A 16,056-nucleotide genomic window follows, 5' to 3' on the forward strand; every position below is an offset into this window, starting at 1 on the left:
AAGATCCTCTTTGATGACTGCTACAAGTGCATCACAGAAGATCATATATCAAAGGTAAGGTCTGCTTAGCTGGGCAAAGTTGATTTTTTTTTCACTTTCCAAAATTTCTACTGCAATTTCTGCTATAAATATGCTCAGTTTGCAAATTAAGAAGATATTTTCTGATTTGCCAAGCCTGCCTACTCCATTGAAGTCCTGGGAACCTGGAAATCATTTTTTTTCCTTACCATCTGTACCAGCGTTCAAATTTCATGAACTAATTTAGACCCTCAGCAAAGGGAGAATGTGCTTGGCTGGAGCCCCATTCACATGGCAGACCTTTGCTCTAGTGGCTTTAAAGAGCAGTGTGGCCTGGTGGAAGAGCACTGCACGAAGCCTTGCTTAGACATCACGCAAGTCCACAGCAATAACTTCCTGGATAACCTTGAGCAAATCACTTAAACCCTCTAAGTCTTTGTTTTCTCTTTAGTAAAATCAAAAGATTGATACTTTTTATTACAGAGTAATTTCTATTAAAGCTTGTGAACAAACTTCAGAGCATCAAGATCTATTAACAATAAGCATTCCCAGTACGATAGATATTAATAATAATAATACATACAATAATAATTATTATTATCCTACAGCAGAGTGAGCCAGACTTTGTTGTCTACTGAACACTGCTAAAGTGCAGTAAGTGAGATGGGTTCAACACAGCTGGTAATGCAGTTTGATTTCATACTAGGTCTTTGGTCAAAAATCATCAATACTGATGATTTTTAGCATTCCTGAAGCAGTTAGAATAGCAATAATCTAGGAATAGGACCATACTGGGGAGTGCCTCCATAGTTTCTGGCCCTAGAAAAGGTTTTGAGCAGATTCAAAACACTTGGCTAATGTTTTCAACAGCTTATAGTAATGTTTGTAGTGCAGCTTCACACTTAATTATTTCTGTTCAGATGGAGACTCTCCATAGTTTATCCGCTTGGCCTTTTCCCTCTGTGACTGCTTAGACTTTAGCAAAAAGTAACTAAAAATGGATAAAACCGTATCATCGGCATGCAACAAGTGGTGATAAAACACGGCACATGCCTTCAGCCACAAGATGGGCATTTCTGAAACATTCACCTCTAGAGAAGTTAAGGGTGGAAGATACCTTTAAAATTGCCTCTGGTTAATTAAAGACACTTGTCTGTAAGAAAAGAGACAGCTCTGTTTGTGATAATTATATTGTCAGAGCTACACAGTGTCAAATGTTAGTGAAGATGCTGGTTTCCAATAAGCCATGCACTCCTTAGTATAATTCCTATGCTAATAAAAGCCAAAAATGGGAATAAAGGCATGTTAGCGTAATAGCCTATCTTCAGGAAGCTAATGGTGCTGAGCAGTCCCCAAGATAGGATTTTTCTCTCTCCTTCAGGCTTGTCCTTATTATTTCTGGTATTTGGTTAATTTATGCGTCCAATTTCAGGAACTGCTCCGAGATAATAAAAAAGACAAAACAAAAATCCTTGTATCAACAAACATGATGTGATGGTGCTACAGAAAGAAAGCTTAGTTCATTTTTTCTGTTTATCTCACATTATTTTCTTTGTATCTCCCTGCACCATCTTCGATTTATTTTTATCTCTATCTTTTTGCTTACCCTTCTTGGATAATTTCAAAGGGTTTTTTTTGGTCTTTTTAAACTTTCAGTCACGACTTGAATTTTCAGAGCCAACCTTTTGAGAATGATATCTTTTTTGACCCTACAAAAAACTTATTTGAGAAATCTAAGGGAATAACTACCATCTTATCAGCCTTATTAAACAAACACTCTAGATTATTAAATTTTTCCCCAATTTCTCTCCAAAAATGCGTGATGGCCGGAATGAGGTTGCAGGGGGTCCCACCATCATTCCTGTCAGAACCGAGATGGAGAGGCCCTGCCTGAAATCCGTCTGACACAGCCAAAGCTAGCGCCACGTCAAACGTTACAGTATTACATGCAGTACGAATGCCACGTGACTGCATCGGACCACGCCAAACCAGTACTGAGCCCCTTTTCCCCTGGGACTATGGAATTTGCTTCATTGCTTGGGAGGATCTATCACCCTGGACAGGTCAAGTAGCTGGGAAGGCACCAGTCCTCTGTGCCACTGTCCCAGGGCACACCTGCACTTGTCCCATTTCAGACCCCAGGAATATTCAACGTTGATACTTCATGTGTTCATCACTTCAGCTTTCCGCTCTGCAATGAAGGCAGCCTATAAAACAAGCGCAGTAAGGGTGTTGATGGAAACAAGCGGTCTCAGTGGGTCACGTTGCTGAGGGGCAAAGGAGTGCTCAGGCAGGAGCAGCAAGGGCAGGCTTAGGTTTTCCCAGAAGATCTTAGTATGTCCTCTGCAGTAGCAGATTTTACACTGGGCACACAGTATTCTTCTTACAATCGATATTTGAAGGCAAATAAAGAAACCAATAAGCCAATTTCCAAGGGGAAAAAAAGAGAGAGAAGAAAAACTGGCTGAATGTAGTTTTACATCCTAAACTTATCTGACAATTTTATGACTTTATATAACTGGTAGGACTGTATCATTTTTCCTTAAAAAAAAATACAGCTGTGACTTTACTATTCAAATCAACATTAACACTGCCCAAATTGTGTCACTTACAAAATAACCCTAGGTATGGAAATTATGTCAAAGCTTCTACGGCGTTTTGCAAATGCTCATACTGCAAATCAGACATTCATGTTGAGAACTTGATCCTTCAACACTAAAATCATTGCTTTTTCTGAAATGTGTGCAACTGTACAATAATAACACTTGATTCATACAATTAGAATAATATTATAATTAAAGACCCTCCTGTATGATTTCTGCACCTAGGATCTGATTCAATTTCTGTGAGAAACTCTTTTAATATCAGTGGGCTGTACAACAGGCTCACAGTATTTCAGATCGACGGAGCTCAAAAAACGGACTTTGAGCTGAACAACATGCATCACTGTCATTCATTTATAGCCCATATGACAGTGAAAGCAAATGTGAAGGCTACTAAGTGACTGCAAAGGAATATGGCATACTAGGAGGCATGAACTGCTAAAAGCAAAGCTGTCTTTTTTACTTACTTCTTCTCTCTTGCCTAACCAAATGCATGCAAAAAAATCCAAGGGGATAGACCAGTTTCATGATGCTCTGAGCTCACAGAGTTTGGGTATTTCGGTTGAGGACAGCAGAATCTGAACTAAAGGATTAATATCCAGTCCTATTACTACCATATGCCTGAACACACAACCCACTTCTTACACACTCAAAGCTCATTACAAACAGGATGCTTTGGAACTGCGGTACTGGTTATTTGAATCCCATGCACAAAAATCTACTGAGTAGGTTTTTTACTCAGGCCATTTCAGATTGACAGTGATAAACCATCAATACTGCTGCAACTTGACTGATAAAAGCAGGAACTTAAATCTGATCCTCCCTCTACTAACAAAAAAGGATCAATTTTTCTGTAAAGAACAAAGATAAATTTAGCATCAACTGAAAACCAAGAGAAACTAGCAAGTCGTGCTGCAATGTTACTATTTAAAAAATGGGGGGGGGGAAGCATAGAATGTAACATTGACTTAATTTAAAGAGGTAAGAAGGAAGCAAAAAAACCTCTTGCTTTTTTTATACAGAATTCCTTGGCTACCTTTCAAACAGGTGGGCTAAGAATGACACCATCAAGCCACAGAGCTTTCGTGTTTGCTCTTACTGTAAACCAGCGAGAAATTAATTCTGGTTAGAACAGAAGAAAAAAGAGAAGCAGTTCCAAGGAGCTCTGAGGTCTTCTGCGAGAAGGCCATGGAGGATGCAGCTTCTACCATGTCAGCTCCATTTAAGGCTGTGGATTAGCCATTAAAGAGAAAAGTCATTTTGTAAATTCAGTATCTACTTGCAGAGATCTGCTAAAATCATACATGTCCTGTCCATACCACTGAAGGCAATACCACAGTGCAAAATAAAAGGACGCAATAAAAGCATGTAACATAGTAATTCAGTTGATCCTTACGCACATACTTAACTTTCGGCATAGTAGCAGTCTCAGTTATTTCAATGAGAATATTCCTGTAAGCAGTGTCATGCAGAAATGTTTGCAGAACGGAAGCCTCCACTTTGTGATGTATTCAAACAGCTTCACAAAAGATGTCGGTTTTCCTCATCAGGTGTAAAAAGCTGTTATTCCCCCCGCAAAACACGAAAGCATTAAAATGTTAAAGAAATAATTGCAGTTAGGCATTATACTCTTTAGATACTTTGCTATAATCTCCATAATTTAACACTCTTTTTCACTGAAATACTATTTGCCTGGCTTAGGGTGCTCATTTTAAGTTAAGGTCTTTCTCTTCCTATTTCTCAGATAATATCTTTGTATCTGTTTTTAATACTCTTCTGTGCCACTGTCTCGTCTTTAAGGCTGGTTATCTCTTTTGGATAGGCTGTATACAAGGTTATAAATTATGATAGAGTGTTTCAGGTTTATTTAGTTTTAACTGCTGAAAGCCAGAGACTTAAACTCATCAACACTTATGAGAAAACTCAACTACAAGTTATCTAAAGGCAGATGTATCTTTGCCTCCTATCCTGACAGTTCATTGTACTCTTAATTAATTATAACAAAACCTAAGTATCTATGAAATTACTGAGTTAGCCTCACCAGTAGACATTTATCACTGGAAACAAGTGGATTTCACCGAAACATTTAACTAGTGTTACATTACATAGCTTTACACTTCTTTATTATATGTATTTGTTTTTCTGACAACATGGTCATTTATAATCACTCGCCATAGTAATCTGTCCCTCTATGGGGAAAACACTGAACTCTTCAATGACTTCCATCACTGCAAACCACTTCATTTTTTCAGTTAATCCACGATTTGTTAAGCTGTTCGGCAGTAGTGTCAAATAAAACATCAGTACCTCCCTGTTTCACGTCTCCTCATTTGGCCATGGCCAAAGTCTAATCTGTTATACAACTAATTTTTTGTTTGGGGGAAGAATTTTTTCCAGCAAAAAAGAATAAAAATTCAACATGAAATCCACAGGGAAAATTTAGACTACAGAAAGTGCCAGTAGTTTCACAGCTGAAAATAATTCTGTTGCAACAGGTCATGATAATCAGATCACAGTTCCTCTATATCATAATCCTACGCTCATTTTTAAGCATTACATTTACACTGGCCATTTTAAAAAATGGTCAGTGTGTGACCAAGAGGTGAAGATAGCAATAAAGTCTAGTAAAAAAAAAAAAAAAAAAAAAGACCACCAGCATCAGTGAGCAAAATGTCACTTTTCCTTTTTGCAATTTTTTATTTAACAAAACCACAAAAAAAAAGTTTATGGAAAGGGTGTCATAAATACATTGCGTATTTGTCATATGGTGCATGTAAGAGCCTTGTTCCTTTTACTTCAGGAGGTTCCAATGTCAATTATACCGAATTGTCCAGTAGTGACAGTTTACCCTGCCCCACAAACCATTTTCGTGTTTTGAATGTGAATTAATGAGAAAAATAGTAACCCAGTGCACATTTACACACAAAATGATAAAAGCTTTGCTGGTTAACAACAAATCTAATTTTTGTCTCATTTAACTAATGGCATATGGAATGATCTGCAAGGCATATGGTACTAATTAAATACGGCACGAGTCCCCCCAGATAGTCAATATAGCCATGAGGTATCCAAGGAATGTTCCCCTTCAGTGTACATTATCTGTGTATTGATTTGATGGTCTGAATGCTTAAAAGCCCTGGAACTAACAATGTTCAATGATGTGGGAACTGCACTTCTATTCTTATCTACGTGAATGCTGCAGTTGCTGAGGAAAATTCGGAGATACTTAATGAACAGGCAAATTATGAACTAACAGGGACTGGTTTGTTTTCATTCATATGGTAGCCATTGGTGTTGGTATTTCTTTTTAACCTTTGTTTTGACATCTACAGCACAGTTTTGGGACTCAAAATGCCGGAGAGCAGTAAGTTGAAGATGTCACCCTATTTTTAATAGAAACGATAAACAGTAAGATGCCATAAATTCCAAGGACATGAACAAACCCTAAAGTGTAAGTTGTATAATGCTAAGGATTCATTTAGAGAAGTCTAACATACCTATTATATAAAAATATGGTTTCAAATACTTGACATCAGCTGCACTAAGGGGTTAATTGTTAACTTTGAACATAAGTCCACCCATATTTATTTTTAATCCTCTTTTCAATTCAGACTCAAAGATTTCAGCTTCCTCTAGCATACAGAGGGCCAACCAGTGAAAAATTAACCCACAGAAATTAGTATTGTGTTTGTTCTGCTTCATAATTATCACTTCAGGTAACACAAACAGCAGCAGTGAATTCTCACAGTCATTATCTGCCTGCTTACCATGTCCTAAGCCAAATACAAAACAAGAGTAGCTGAATTGCCTGAGCTTATGAGAGAATGGCAAATGACCTTCTGTTAACCAGAATATTGCCGTGCAAAAGAATGACAGTCTTGCTACGACTGTATCCAGCTAGCATCAGTGGGTCGCTTTTTACCAAACCACTTCTCGAACGGCTACAGAGCAGCAGTTTATATTCTGAAAGGTAGTGCTGGCTCCTGTAGTTCCAGCAAGTCTCCAAGTAGCAAAAAGAGAGTACATTTTACCCAGCGCTTTGAACCGTCCAACCTACTCAAGCTACCATCGCTTGCAAAATCTACCATCGGCACCAACAGAGAGAAAGGAAAGCTGCTTCCTTCCTAGTGCCCTAACTGTTAAATATGCACTCTGTTTCTGATAAGGGGACTTGAGAGAAATCGATGGAGAGTTAAGCAGCAAGGCTGTCACTCACTTTAAAGCATCCTGCTATAAACTTCATGCTGTGACTTCTTTTATACCCAAAAATACGACGAGAACAAAAATAGATCTAACATCTTATTAATTATCTGCTACAAAACAGTGTGACACTCAAGATACAAAAGCCACTAGGCAAATAAAACATCATGCTTTAAGCATGAATTCTGGGCAGTAATGTTATTTTTACACTTACTGCACACTATCCTGGAAGGTGCAACCAGAATCTTACCTGACTACACAAACACTGCACGTACCCTGTTCTCAGAGGCTCGAATTTCACAGTTCATTTCAAAATACTTTCAAAGCATGCAAAAATATTACCCCGGAAACTTAATATTTGTGACTCTTGACATGCAGTATCAATGAACTGAAAAGAGCAATAACATTTAAGGTGGCTGAATCCCTATTATGTAAAGCAAGCTGCATTCTCCTGCTCTACCCACAACAGTATTTCTATTTGTGGAACAAGATAAGAATTGCAGTCTGTGCCTTACTGCTGTATGATTTCAAATATAATTTCACCTTAAAAACACACGTGTCCTTAAAGATATTTTCAAACTGAAATATCATGCAGGATAAACAACAAGGAGTCTTTCTTTCCTCCTGTAGATTGCACCAGACACACTGAAAGCCTATGTATCCAAGGTATATACAGTATACCATATAACACTGAAAACCTAAATTCAGAAGAAGGAAAAAAAAAACAACAAAAAGGAAACCAGCTTTTAGCTTAAAAATAATATTTTTACATAGTTGTAAAACATTATCTGACAAATAGCCTATTGGCAGGTTTGCTCTAATATAGCAAATTAACACTGCTTTCCAAGCCTCCCTTTCTGTATTTACATACCATGCATTATGCACAAAAAAAGGAGCATACAAATAGAGATCTTTTCAGCCTGCCTAGCCTGTCACCGAAACCGGCGGAGAATTTTTCATTGATAAAAACAGAGAATGGAAGAAATCAGACCAACCTTCACAACGTACGTCACACCAGGTCCCAGGATCTTCTCACTCGAGTGCAGCCATCCTCGAGAGGGTTTATTGACAAAGCTGCTACTTTGATTCCAGTCTTCACCTCCCGGGTGCATTTCCTCTGACCGTGCTTTTTTCCCCATGCTCATCTTGCTCACGTCCTGCTGAGAACACGAAGTGGCAGAGACAAGGTTACATGTGTTGTCTGAAGCCCCTGCTGCCGAGCTAGAAGCACTCGAGCTTCCTTGCAACTTGGAGACAGCAAGCTCCTTTACTGCAGAGGAGAGGTTTTTGATACCCAAAAGGCTGCCTGTGTTAGAGAGTTTCAAGTGGGACACTTTATGGATGAGGGTGCACAGGGTGGTGGGTCCATCTTCTTGGTCCTTGCGGAGAACCTCTGGCGAGACCAGGTAGGAAGGTGCCGTAGAAGTCGTAGCAACTGCTGAGACCTTGCTGTTCATGGACAAATTGTGAATAAGATCATCAACTGATGTCACCGAATCATTCCTGAAGCGGTTATACTTGGTACGTTGAAGCATGCCCTTCTATCTGGTTTCCTGCATATGTTCTGGCAAATCTGATGCCAACGCAGGAGATGCCTGCGCTAACATAGCAGGCGATTCATAACAACACGGACGGGCAAAACGAGATTTTGGGGTAAAAAAGCAAAGAGTATAAGGAAGAACAAAAATACATATATTTTAAGATATTTCTTATGGTTCCACGTTAAGGTTGGGTGAAGTAATAGTTTTCTATGACAGAGATCCCAGTCCTGCTTAGAGCTGCCAACTCGCTCACAGCAAAAGCATGACTCACACAAATGAGAAGGACCCTTTTCAACAAAAGGCTCAGTGAACACTGCAAATCACTTCCTGTAGCAAAAAAAAAAAAAAAAAAAAAAAAAAAAAAAAAAAAAGAAAGAAAGAAAGAAAAAAAACCCATCCACCCACTTACAGCACACTAGCACCAATCAATTCTCAAATTTCCTTTTCCTATCTTCTCAAACAGATATTTCCTTCCAACCTCTGATTTTTTTTCCCCCTCTTTTGGTACCAAAGGCAATTACCTCTAAAACCGAATTAACATCCTTTAAAAAACACCACACTCTATTCTTCTGCTTAAATGTTCTTCCACCTCACATATTTGTGAATCTATGAAGAAGACACAATTAGAAATCAAATATCTGAATAATATTTACAAATACACATTTCTCCCCCCACCCCCCCCACCCCCAGTAAAACACAGATACCTTGAAGGTTTACACCTTAATGCACACAAGTGGCTTAAAAACAGATACTAGAACTAAAGAATATACACATTTTTTTCCACAAAAGCAACCTAACAGACTTAACAAGTGCCTTTGTGCCAATGCTGTTCCTCACGGAAACCGTTACATCCAATTTTTGATCCAGAAACAAATCCTTCTCCCCAGTTACTCTGCAGCAACCTTCTTTTTTTAAACGCAGGATTACATAAAGTACCTATGTGTGAAGAAAAGTATTTTTCTGATGTCCAACAACAGGATTAAGAGATGGTTTTCCTCTCACCACTGATACTCTCTCCAAAGAAAGCTGTGAAATGGATCTTCAGTTCAGTGGAATATTTGCTTTAATTCTGAAAAACTGAGAAATACTAAGAGAATATCAAAAGTCCATGAAGCAGCAACCTGACATCCTGCAGGGAGAAATAAAAAATGCACCAACTCTTATTAAGCATAAATGTCAGCCACAAACACTTGATCTGAGGAGCAGCAAAACATGAACAAACTGGATATTTCATTTCTCTTACACTGTGTTGGAAAAACGCAAAATGTATACAACACTGAAATAATGCCCACCAGAAGCATACTAGGCTCTTTTCTATAAATTGATCTCCTCTGCAAAATATCCCTTGGATGCAGGACAATATACTGCATTGTAAATAAATTCAGATCAAAGAAGCTGCACAGTGAAAAGTTGTTTTTCTTTTTTTTTTTAACAAATTACTAACTGCAGCACATTTTAAAGGAAAAACCCTGTGGCATTCCTTCCCTCTCCCATGACGAAAGGCTGCAGTATATAAAGTGCAAATACACTAGAACAGCTTAAATGCAGGTAGTTAACGATGACACATTAAATTAAGCCGGCACCTCTTATCCCAGCAGTGATGAATAATGGCAGTGTCCTAGCCAGTGTGACAGCAGGTTTCTAGTGCTCTGCGGAATAGCCTTTCACCGCCACACTGCAACCCTGCTCCAGCATCCCCACAGCATTCACTCCTCTCGTCATCCGCCCAGCACAGCAACCGCAAACAGACCCGCCACAGCTCATTTCCACTGCTCCCTACTGCCCGGAAAACCCCATCGCTCCCAATCGGCTCTCTTCCCCGGAAGCGGCTAGCGAAAACTGCAAAACGTGAATGAGGTTCTGCGCGTGTGAATGAACGGGCTGGCGAGCAGCCCCGCGTTTCTGTGAATGAAGCGAGGCCTCGCCGCCTGCGCCAGGCAATCCCTTGGGTGCTAACCAGCCCAGCCAATACCAGCCGGCTCCGATGACTCATTCAGCAAAGCCCGGCTCGCTCGTGGAAGATCCCATTCCCGGCGCGGGCGGCAGCTTTCCCGCAGCGGCGCCGCGCAGCCCAGGCCGCGGGTGCCCGGCGCCCGCCGGCGGCTCGCGCGGCCCCGGCGCGCCGCTGCGGGCTGCCGGCGAAAGGCCACGGGCGCCCGCCGGGGCGGCGAGGGAGAAGAGCTGCGGGGCTCTTCGCCGGCGGCTCCCCGGCGCGCATTCGCTCGGCTGCTTCATTTACATCCAGGCCGGGAACGCGAACGTGCACGTTTTGCTGGAGGTTTGGCTGCTCCGCATGCCTACCGGCAGATTCACGGATTTCACAGCGGAGAGCTCTGCTGCAGAATAACGGCTGGAAAAAAACGTGCATGCTTCTTTACCCTATTAACCCTGGCCATTTAAGTACCCATTAAATAATGGGCATTTAAAAATAGCGTCATCAGCAATGCAGTGAGAGAGAGGCAGAGGGAAAGCGGGAGGGTTGAAAGCTGCTCGGAGCACCAGCAGAAGGACTAATTCCTGACACTGCTTTCCTGGCCCTAGAAATGCTCCCAGGGCGTCTGATATCCCGAGCTCTTCTAAAAATCTGGCAGTAGCTGTTAAAACAGAGAGGTGGTAGCTGCCGAATGCTTGAAATCTGCTGCTCCTTTCAGCGTCTCATTAGAAAGGGGTCTCCTGTGCAGATGTGGCCCTGCGCTGAGAGAAGCGGTCCTTTGAAAACCTAGCCTTCATTTGAAAGCAGTCATTTGAAAACCTCTTGGGACCGGAGAAGTTAAATACTTTGCCCGACGGGCAGCAGGTCCAAATCCAACGCCAGGAAAGAGGGATCAAAATTAAGAGGCCTTGTAATAGGCATAAACTGCAATTCAAACTGGGATATAGCTACTTCCTCTCTACTGTCAGAGTGTTCAAATTCTCCTTGAACATTTTAATGATACGCTAAGGGTTGGACTAGATGATCTCCAGAGGTCCCTTCCAACCTTACCATTCCATGATTTCTATGATTTCTTCAAATGCTGTTACAGCCTGCATGCACCCCATGCCGTGCTAGCCTTAAACTACTGAGCTGAGTTACTACTATCAATAAGAGTTTGTCATAGCACTATTGACAGGAAGACATTCAATCTGCCATTTGCCCCTTACGGCGCTCCCTGCAGACTGCCCCTCATCTCCCCTCCGTCCTGCCAGCATCACCTCCCACCCAAGCCCTCCTAACCTTCTCCAGGTTCCTCCCCCTCCATAAGAATAACCTCTGAGCTGTATTGCTGCAACTACCCTAGGTCAGCTAGTAAAGTGTATCCAAGTTAAAAATTAACAACTTTTTTTTCCCCCTTTTTTTCCTTTTGCCAGGATGTGAGCCCCACACACTGCCCCCAGGAGTAATAAACAGCCGTGGAACGACGAGTCTCGTTGACTGGGTAATAAAGCGGCAGGTAGAAATTCAATGTTGATAAACGCAAAATACATAATCCATGCTACATAATCCAAGAATCCAATGCACACACAGCGAGGAGATGCACTCTCCCTGACACAGTGTAGCGGTTCTTCTGAAGTATTAGCAATTCTGGCACCTTTCCTCTTTTGGGGGCCTTTTCACCACTGTTTTTTCAATGCTGTCTTCTTAGGGCTCCTTCTCTCACCTGGCCCATTTAGTGTCTCCTGTGACGCTTCTTCCTCTTTTCCCTCCAAGTAGCTCCCAAAGGCTCATCCTTAGCTGCCCCCCTTCTTTCTTCTGCATCTTAACTACTTCCGCAACCAGCATTTCAGAAGAAAGGAAGTTTTATCACCAGCAAATGGGAGAAAACGGCAGATATTGGGATGTAAGAAAGGAAAGGGGAAAATAAAATTTTGATTTCCACTATCGGAACAAGTTGTAAAGGGATGAAATTGCTGGTAACACAAAGGCAGAAGGCAATGCCAACAAACTGGATAACATGTTGTGATCAATATAAAAAAGAAGCACAGCCAGTACCACTGAAATGTTCCATGATTTTTAGTAGGAAAATCTCCTGAATGTGAAAATGGTGGTTATAGGTGCCTATATTTAGAGAAATATTAACATATTGTCAGAATCAGAAAAGCGATCCAACTCTACTACCACACCAGGGTAAATATGTACTCTACACAATTAAGTGCTAGAATCTGCTAAAATGTGCTGTACGGTCATCTGCACTTCAACAGCTCCCACTCAGGGGCAATAAAACTGCTCCTAGACTAAATTGAACTTTTTCTTAAAAAAAAAAAAAAAAAAAAAAAAAAGAGAGAGAGAGAGAGAGAGAAGACAATGATTCTGAAAAAAGAGAATCAAACAGATTCAGGTTTAGCAAAATTACAAGGAACAGGGAAAATGCCGGACAACCTTAAGTATGTATGTGACAATTGGTTCCAGTGTGAACACATGAAAAGTGGTCATCAGGCCACCATGGCTAACTTACTTTTTACCACAGGGCATAAATAATTAATACTATCATGATTACCCTATCAGATAAATAGGATATTCTTCATACTGTCACCTGTTAAAGACACAAGGATTAATGCTCAATTTTGGCAAAATGTCTCACAGAATCCTCAAGATCAAAATACTCAAATCCTCACATAAAAAGGCAACATTTTAGCCATTGAAAGACCTCTGATACCCCACTGGGACATATCTTCCCTTGATTAGTTCATCAAGAAGAGAAACCACCACCCTCCTTTGCAGGAGCTGGGTATTTACCAGGAATGTTTATGCATCTATTAATTCGGCTTTATTTATGTGACAACCTCAGCTGATACGGTTATAGACAAGAAAAAAAAAATCACTGCGACAAACAACAAAGCATCATGCCCTAATCTTCTTAAGAAGGTATGTAGCTATTTCCAGGATGAGCCAATTTTGGAAGAATTTTGATGTGGCTATCTCTCTTTGTACATACTCGATGTGTCACATTCTGCCTTCCTCCTCCTCTGACATGCCCGCACACAGTGCTCAGCGTCATGCTCCTCTTATTTCAAGGGGGACTCATATAGCTGGTAGAAATATTCCAAGGAACTGAAGTTTCCAGCAATGACACTAAAAAGAGCTACGACTGTAGACCACTACTTCAAAACGTTTTGCAGGAAATAAGCACAGAGCATCACGTAGATTTTTTTCCCATATTGGGTGTCTGAGTCAGACCTCTGTTTCTGTAAAGCTAATACGGCACTGCTGGCCTATGCAAAAGAAAAAAAAAAGAAAGAAAACAAAAAGAAAAAAAAGAAAAAAAGTGTGCTTTTACACCATTTTAACAAATCCAGTTACTTCAGTGAAAAATTGTTGCAAATTTCCCTCATCTCCCTTTCGCTCTCCCCCTCATCTCTCTCAGGCGAGCACCGTTTTGCTGTTTCCGTGGCAACCTTATTGCTAACGGTGGGCCCTGCGAGTACACGGGAGCACTGGCTGCAGCTTTCCAAGTTATTCCTCTAGCAAGCCACACTGGCAGCAGCATTGCTGCTTGCAATCAGCGCTTGGTAATCATTCATGACCAACTTCTTGATCTATATGGGGAAGGATTTGAAATCTGCGTACGCATTCCTGTGGAGCTGCTCGGATTTTAAGGCAGAAGCTGACCCTGCACAACAGAGAGGGGATTTTTCCGCTGCTTGAAAATACTGGAGCAGTTTTGTCTAAGGACGTTTTCATCCTGTGGAATACAACACGAAAAACTTGGAAGAAAATGAAACTTGAAACTCCTTGCCCTCCGTCAGTGGCTCCCATGGGCCTACTGTTGAAAGTTAACAGTATATAGAAGTTCAGAGTAAAGATGAATATGAGCTAATACACGAAACAGAGCATGCCATTAAGCTCTTGCCAGGCAGGATCAGACGTGGAAGTGCATTAAGATCCACGAACCAGCCCTATACCAACTCTGTAGCACGAGATCTGCTCTTACGAAAACCCAAATTCTTGTAGCAAATTCTTCCTTTCTCTACGCTAACCCCTGAGGTGAGAAACAAGAGTAGCAGCAGTACAACAGGGCTGTATTTTCAAAGTAGAGCTTACAGCCCTGCCACATCTGTGCAGACTGCCCCCAGGTTCCCTAGCCCTTTGGAGGCTCTCCTCATCCTCCCTGTCACGCTTGAGCTGCAGGGTATTTTCCCCTTCCCCAACCTGTAGATCCTCTACCGCTTCCATTACTGATTTTAAAAATACTATTTTGCTTACTGCCAGCCGAGCTCATTTCTGCAAGTCTTTTGCTGTCCCGTTGCTTTATTTTCACTCTTCCTTTATCTCATCAGGGCTACTCAAGTTGCTGCACAGGCAATTTACTGTGCAAGTAACTTCAGTGTTTTACACGAAGCAACATATTTAAATCTGAGCAACTTCCCTAACCTAACTGTAGTGGAGACACAAGGCGCTCAGCAGCAGCTGCTTCAGGCTGATACTCCTCTTGAGTGACTGCAAGAAAATAGCTCGTGGAGACATGGACTTCGGGGGCCTGTCCTCTGCTCCAGGAGCCACAATCCAGATGAAGCTTCACACTGGACAGGGGTTCTGCTTCCCCTCAAAGTACTTCCCAGTCTTGTTTTCTTCCATTTCCACGAAGTATCACACAAGTGACAATCTGTACTATATAAATTCCAGAATAGCAGACCTATAATCTTCTCTTTGGCCTTGAGGTACACTCGTCCTGATGGAAATGACAGTTCTTCCAGGCATATATGTATTAATGTCCAAGCTTCTCTGTCTGCTCTAACTGTAGGAGATGGGATAGGTGAATAAAGACTGAGAATGAGGACGTGTCTCATGCTTGAGGACGTGAAAGTTCTCATTCATCTTCCACAAAACTCAGAAGCCAGAAGGCAAGAGAGCAATTAAAACACAACATTATAAAATTTGCTGGTGCTAATAACAAAATCTATCTCTGAAACAGAGACAAATGAGAAAGCCAGATGAATGTTTAGTCTGTTCAAGGCAGATTTTTTTATTTTAAACAGTTAGAAAATTTCAAGATTTAGAGGGAACATAAACAGCAACCCAGTTCATTAACAAATTATGCACGGATTCTGTTTGCAGTCTGCTTATTGTTGAAGAACTAGTCAATTATTTGTTAGTCAGGCCTACATCTTTTTGTTTTTAACTTATGAGATGCATTTAATAAATCAGTTGTTCTCTTTCCTACTTTTTAATAAGGTGTCTCTTTTTGTTCTATTTTTGTTTGCTTTCTTTTTCTTCTATTTATAGATTGTTTTCTTATGAATAGTTTGAAAGTTGCTTTAAAAAAAGCTGTATGTGAAGTCCTGACATCACTAGTTTCCAACTGATTTCAATGGAAGCAGAATTTAATTGCAGATTTCTTAACCTAAATGCAAATTTGGAAATTTTAATTGTTTCTGACTTTTTTATAAGATTTCCTAGGCAACTTGATAAAAACACGGAAAACAAACTATGAGGTGTATATTATTAATGACACTTTAATAGTTGCCATTCAAAAAAGGTATTTGTATATTTTTATGAAAGTCTAAATATTGTTGACATTGTCTTTTAAAATGCATGAAAAATAGCTTATTACATATACAATATACATACAAATACACGTTTTATCACCACTAGAAGATTTAAATCCAATACCTATTCTTTCCTAGGACTGCTGAATATTGGTGAGAAGAACAACAATGTAAAGGATGATGATAACAACATTAAAACTATTCATCCGTAAGACATTTTACATCACTGA

General features: G+C 40.6%; 1 protein-coding gene across 1 annotated transcript in view; it reads right to left on the minus strand.

The window, feature by feature from the left end:
* The window catches only part of SHC3 (SHC adaptor protein 3), a 58,294-nt gene extending 49,938 nt beyond the window's left edge, over nucleotides 1-8,356 (minus strand). Inside the window, exon 1 of the mRNA XM_062599673.1 lies at nucleotides 7,817-8,356. Coding sequence (XP_062455657.1) covers nucleotides 7,817-8,356 — 540 coding nt within the window. The remainder of the gene's footprint in view (nucleotides 1-7,816) is intronic.
* Between the last annotated feature and the right edge of the window lie 7,700 nt (nucleotides 8,357-16,056).

The sequence above is a fragment of the Rhea pennata genome, chromosome Z (assembly GCF_028389875.1).
Source record: "Rhea pennata isolate bPtePen1 chromosome Z, bPtePen1.pri, whole genome shotgun sequence".
Classification (NCBI taxonomy): Eukaryota; Metazoa; Chordata; class Aves; order Rheiformes; family Rheidae; genus Rhea; species Rhea pennata.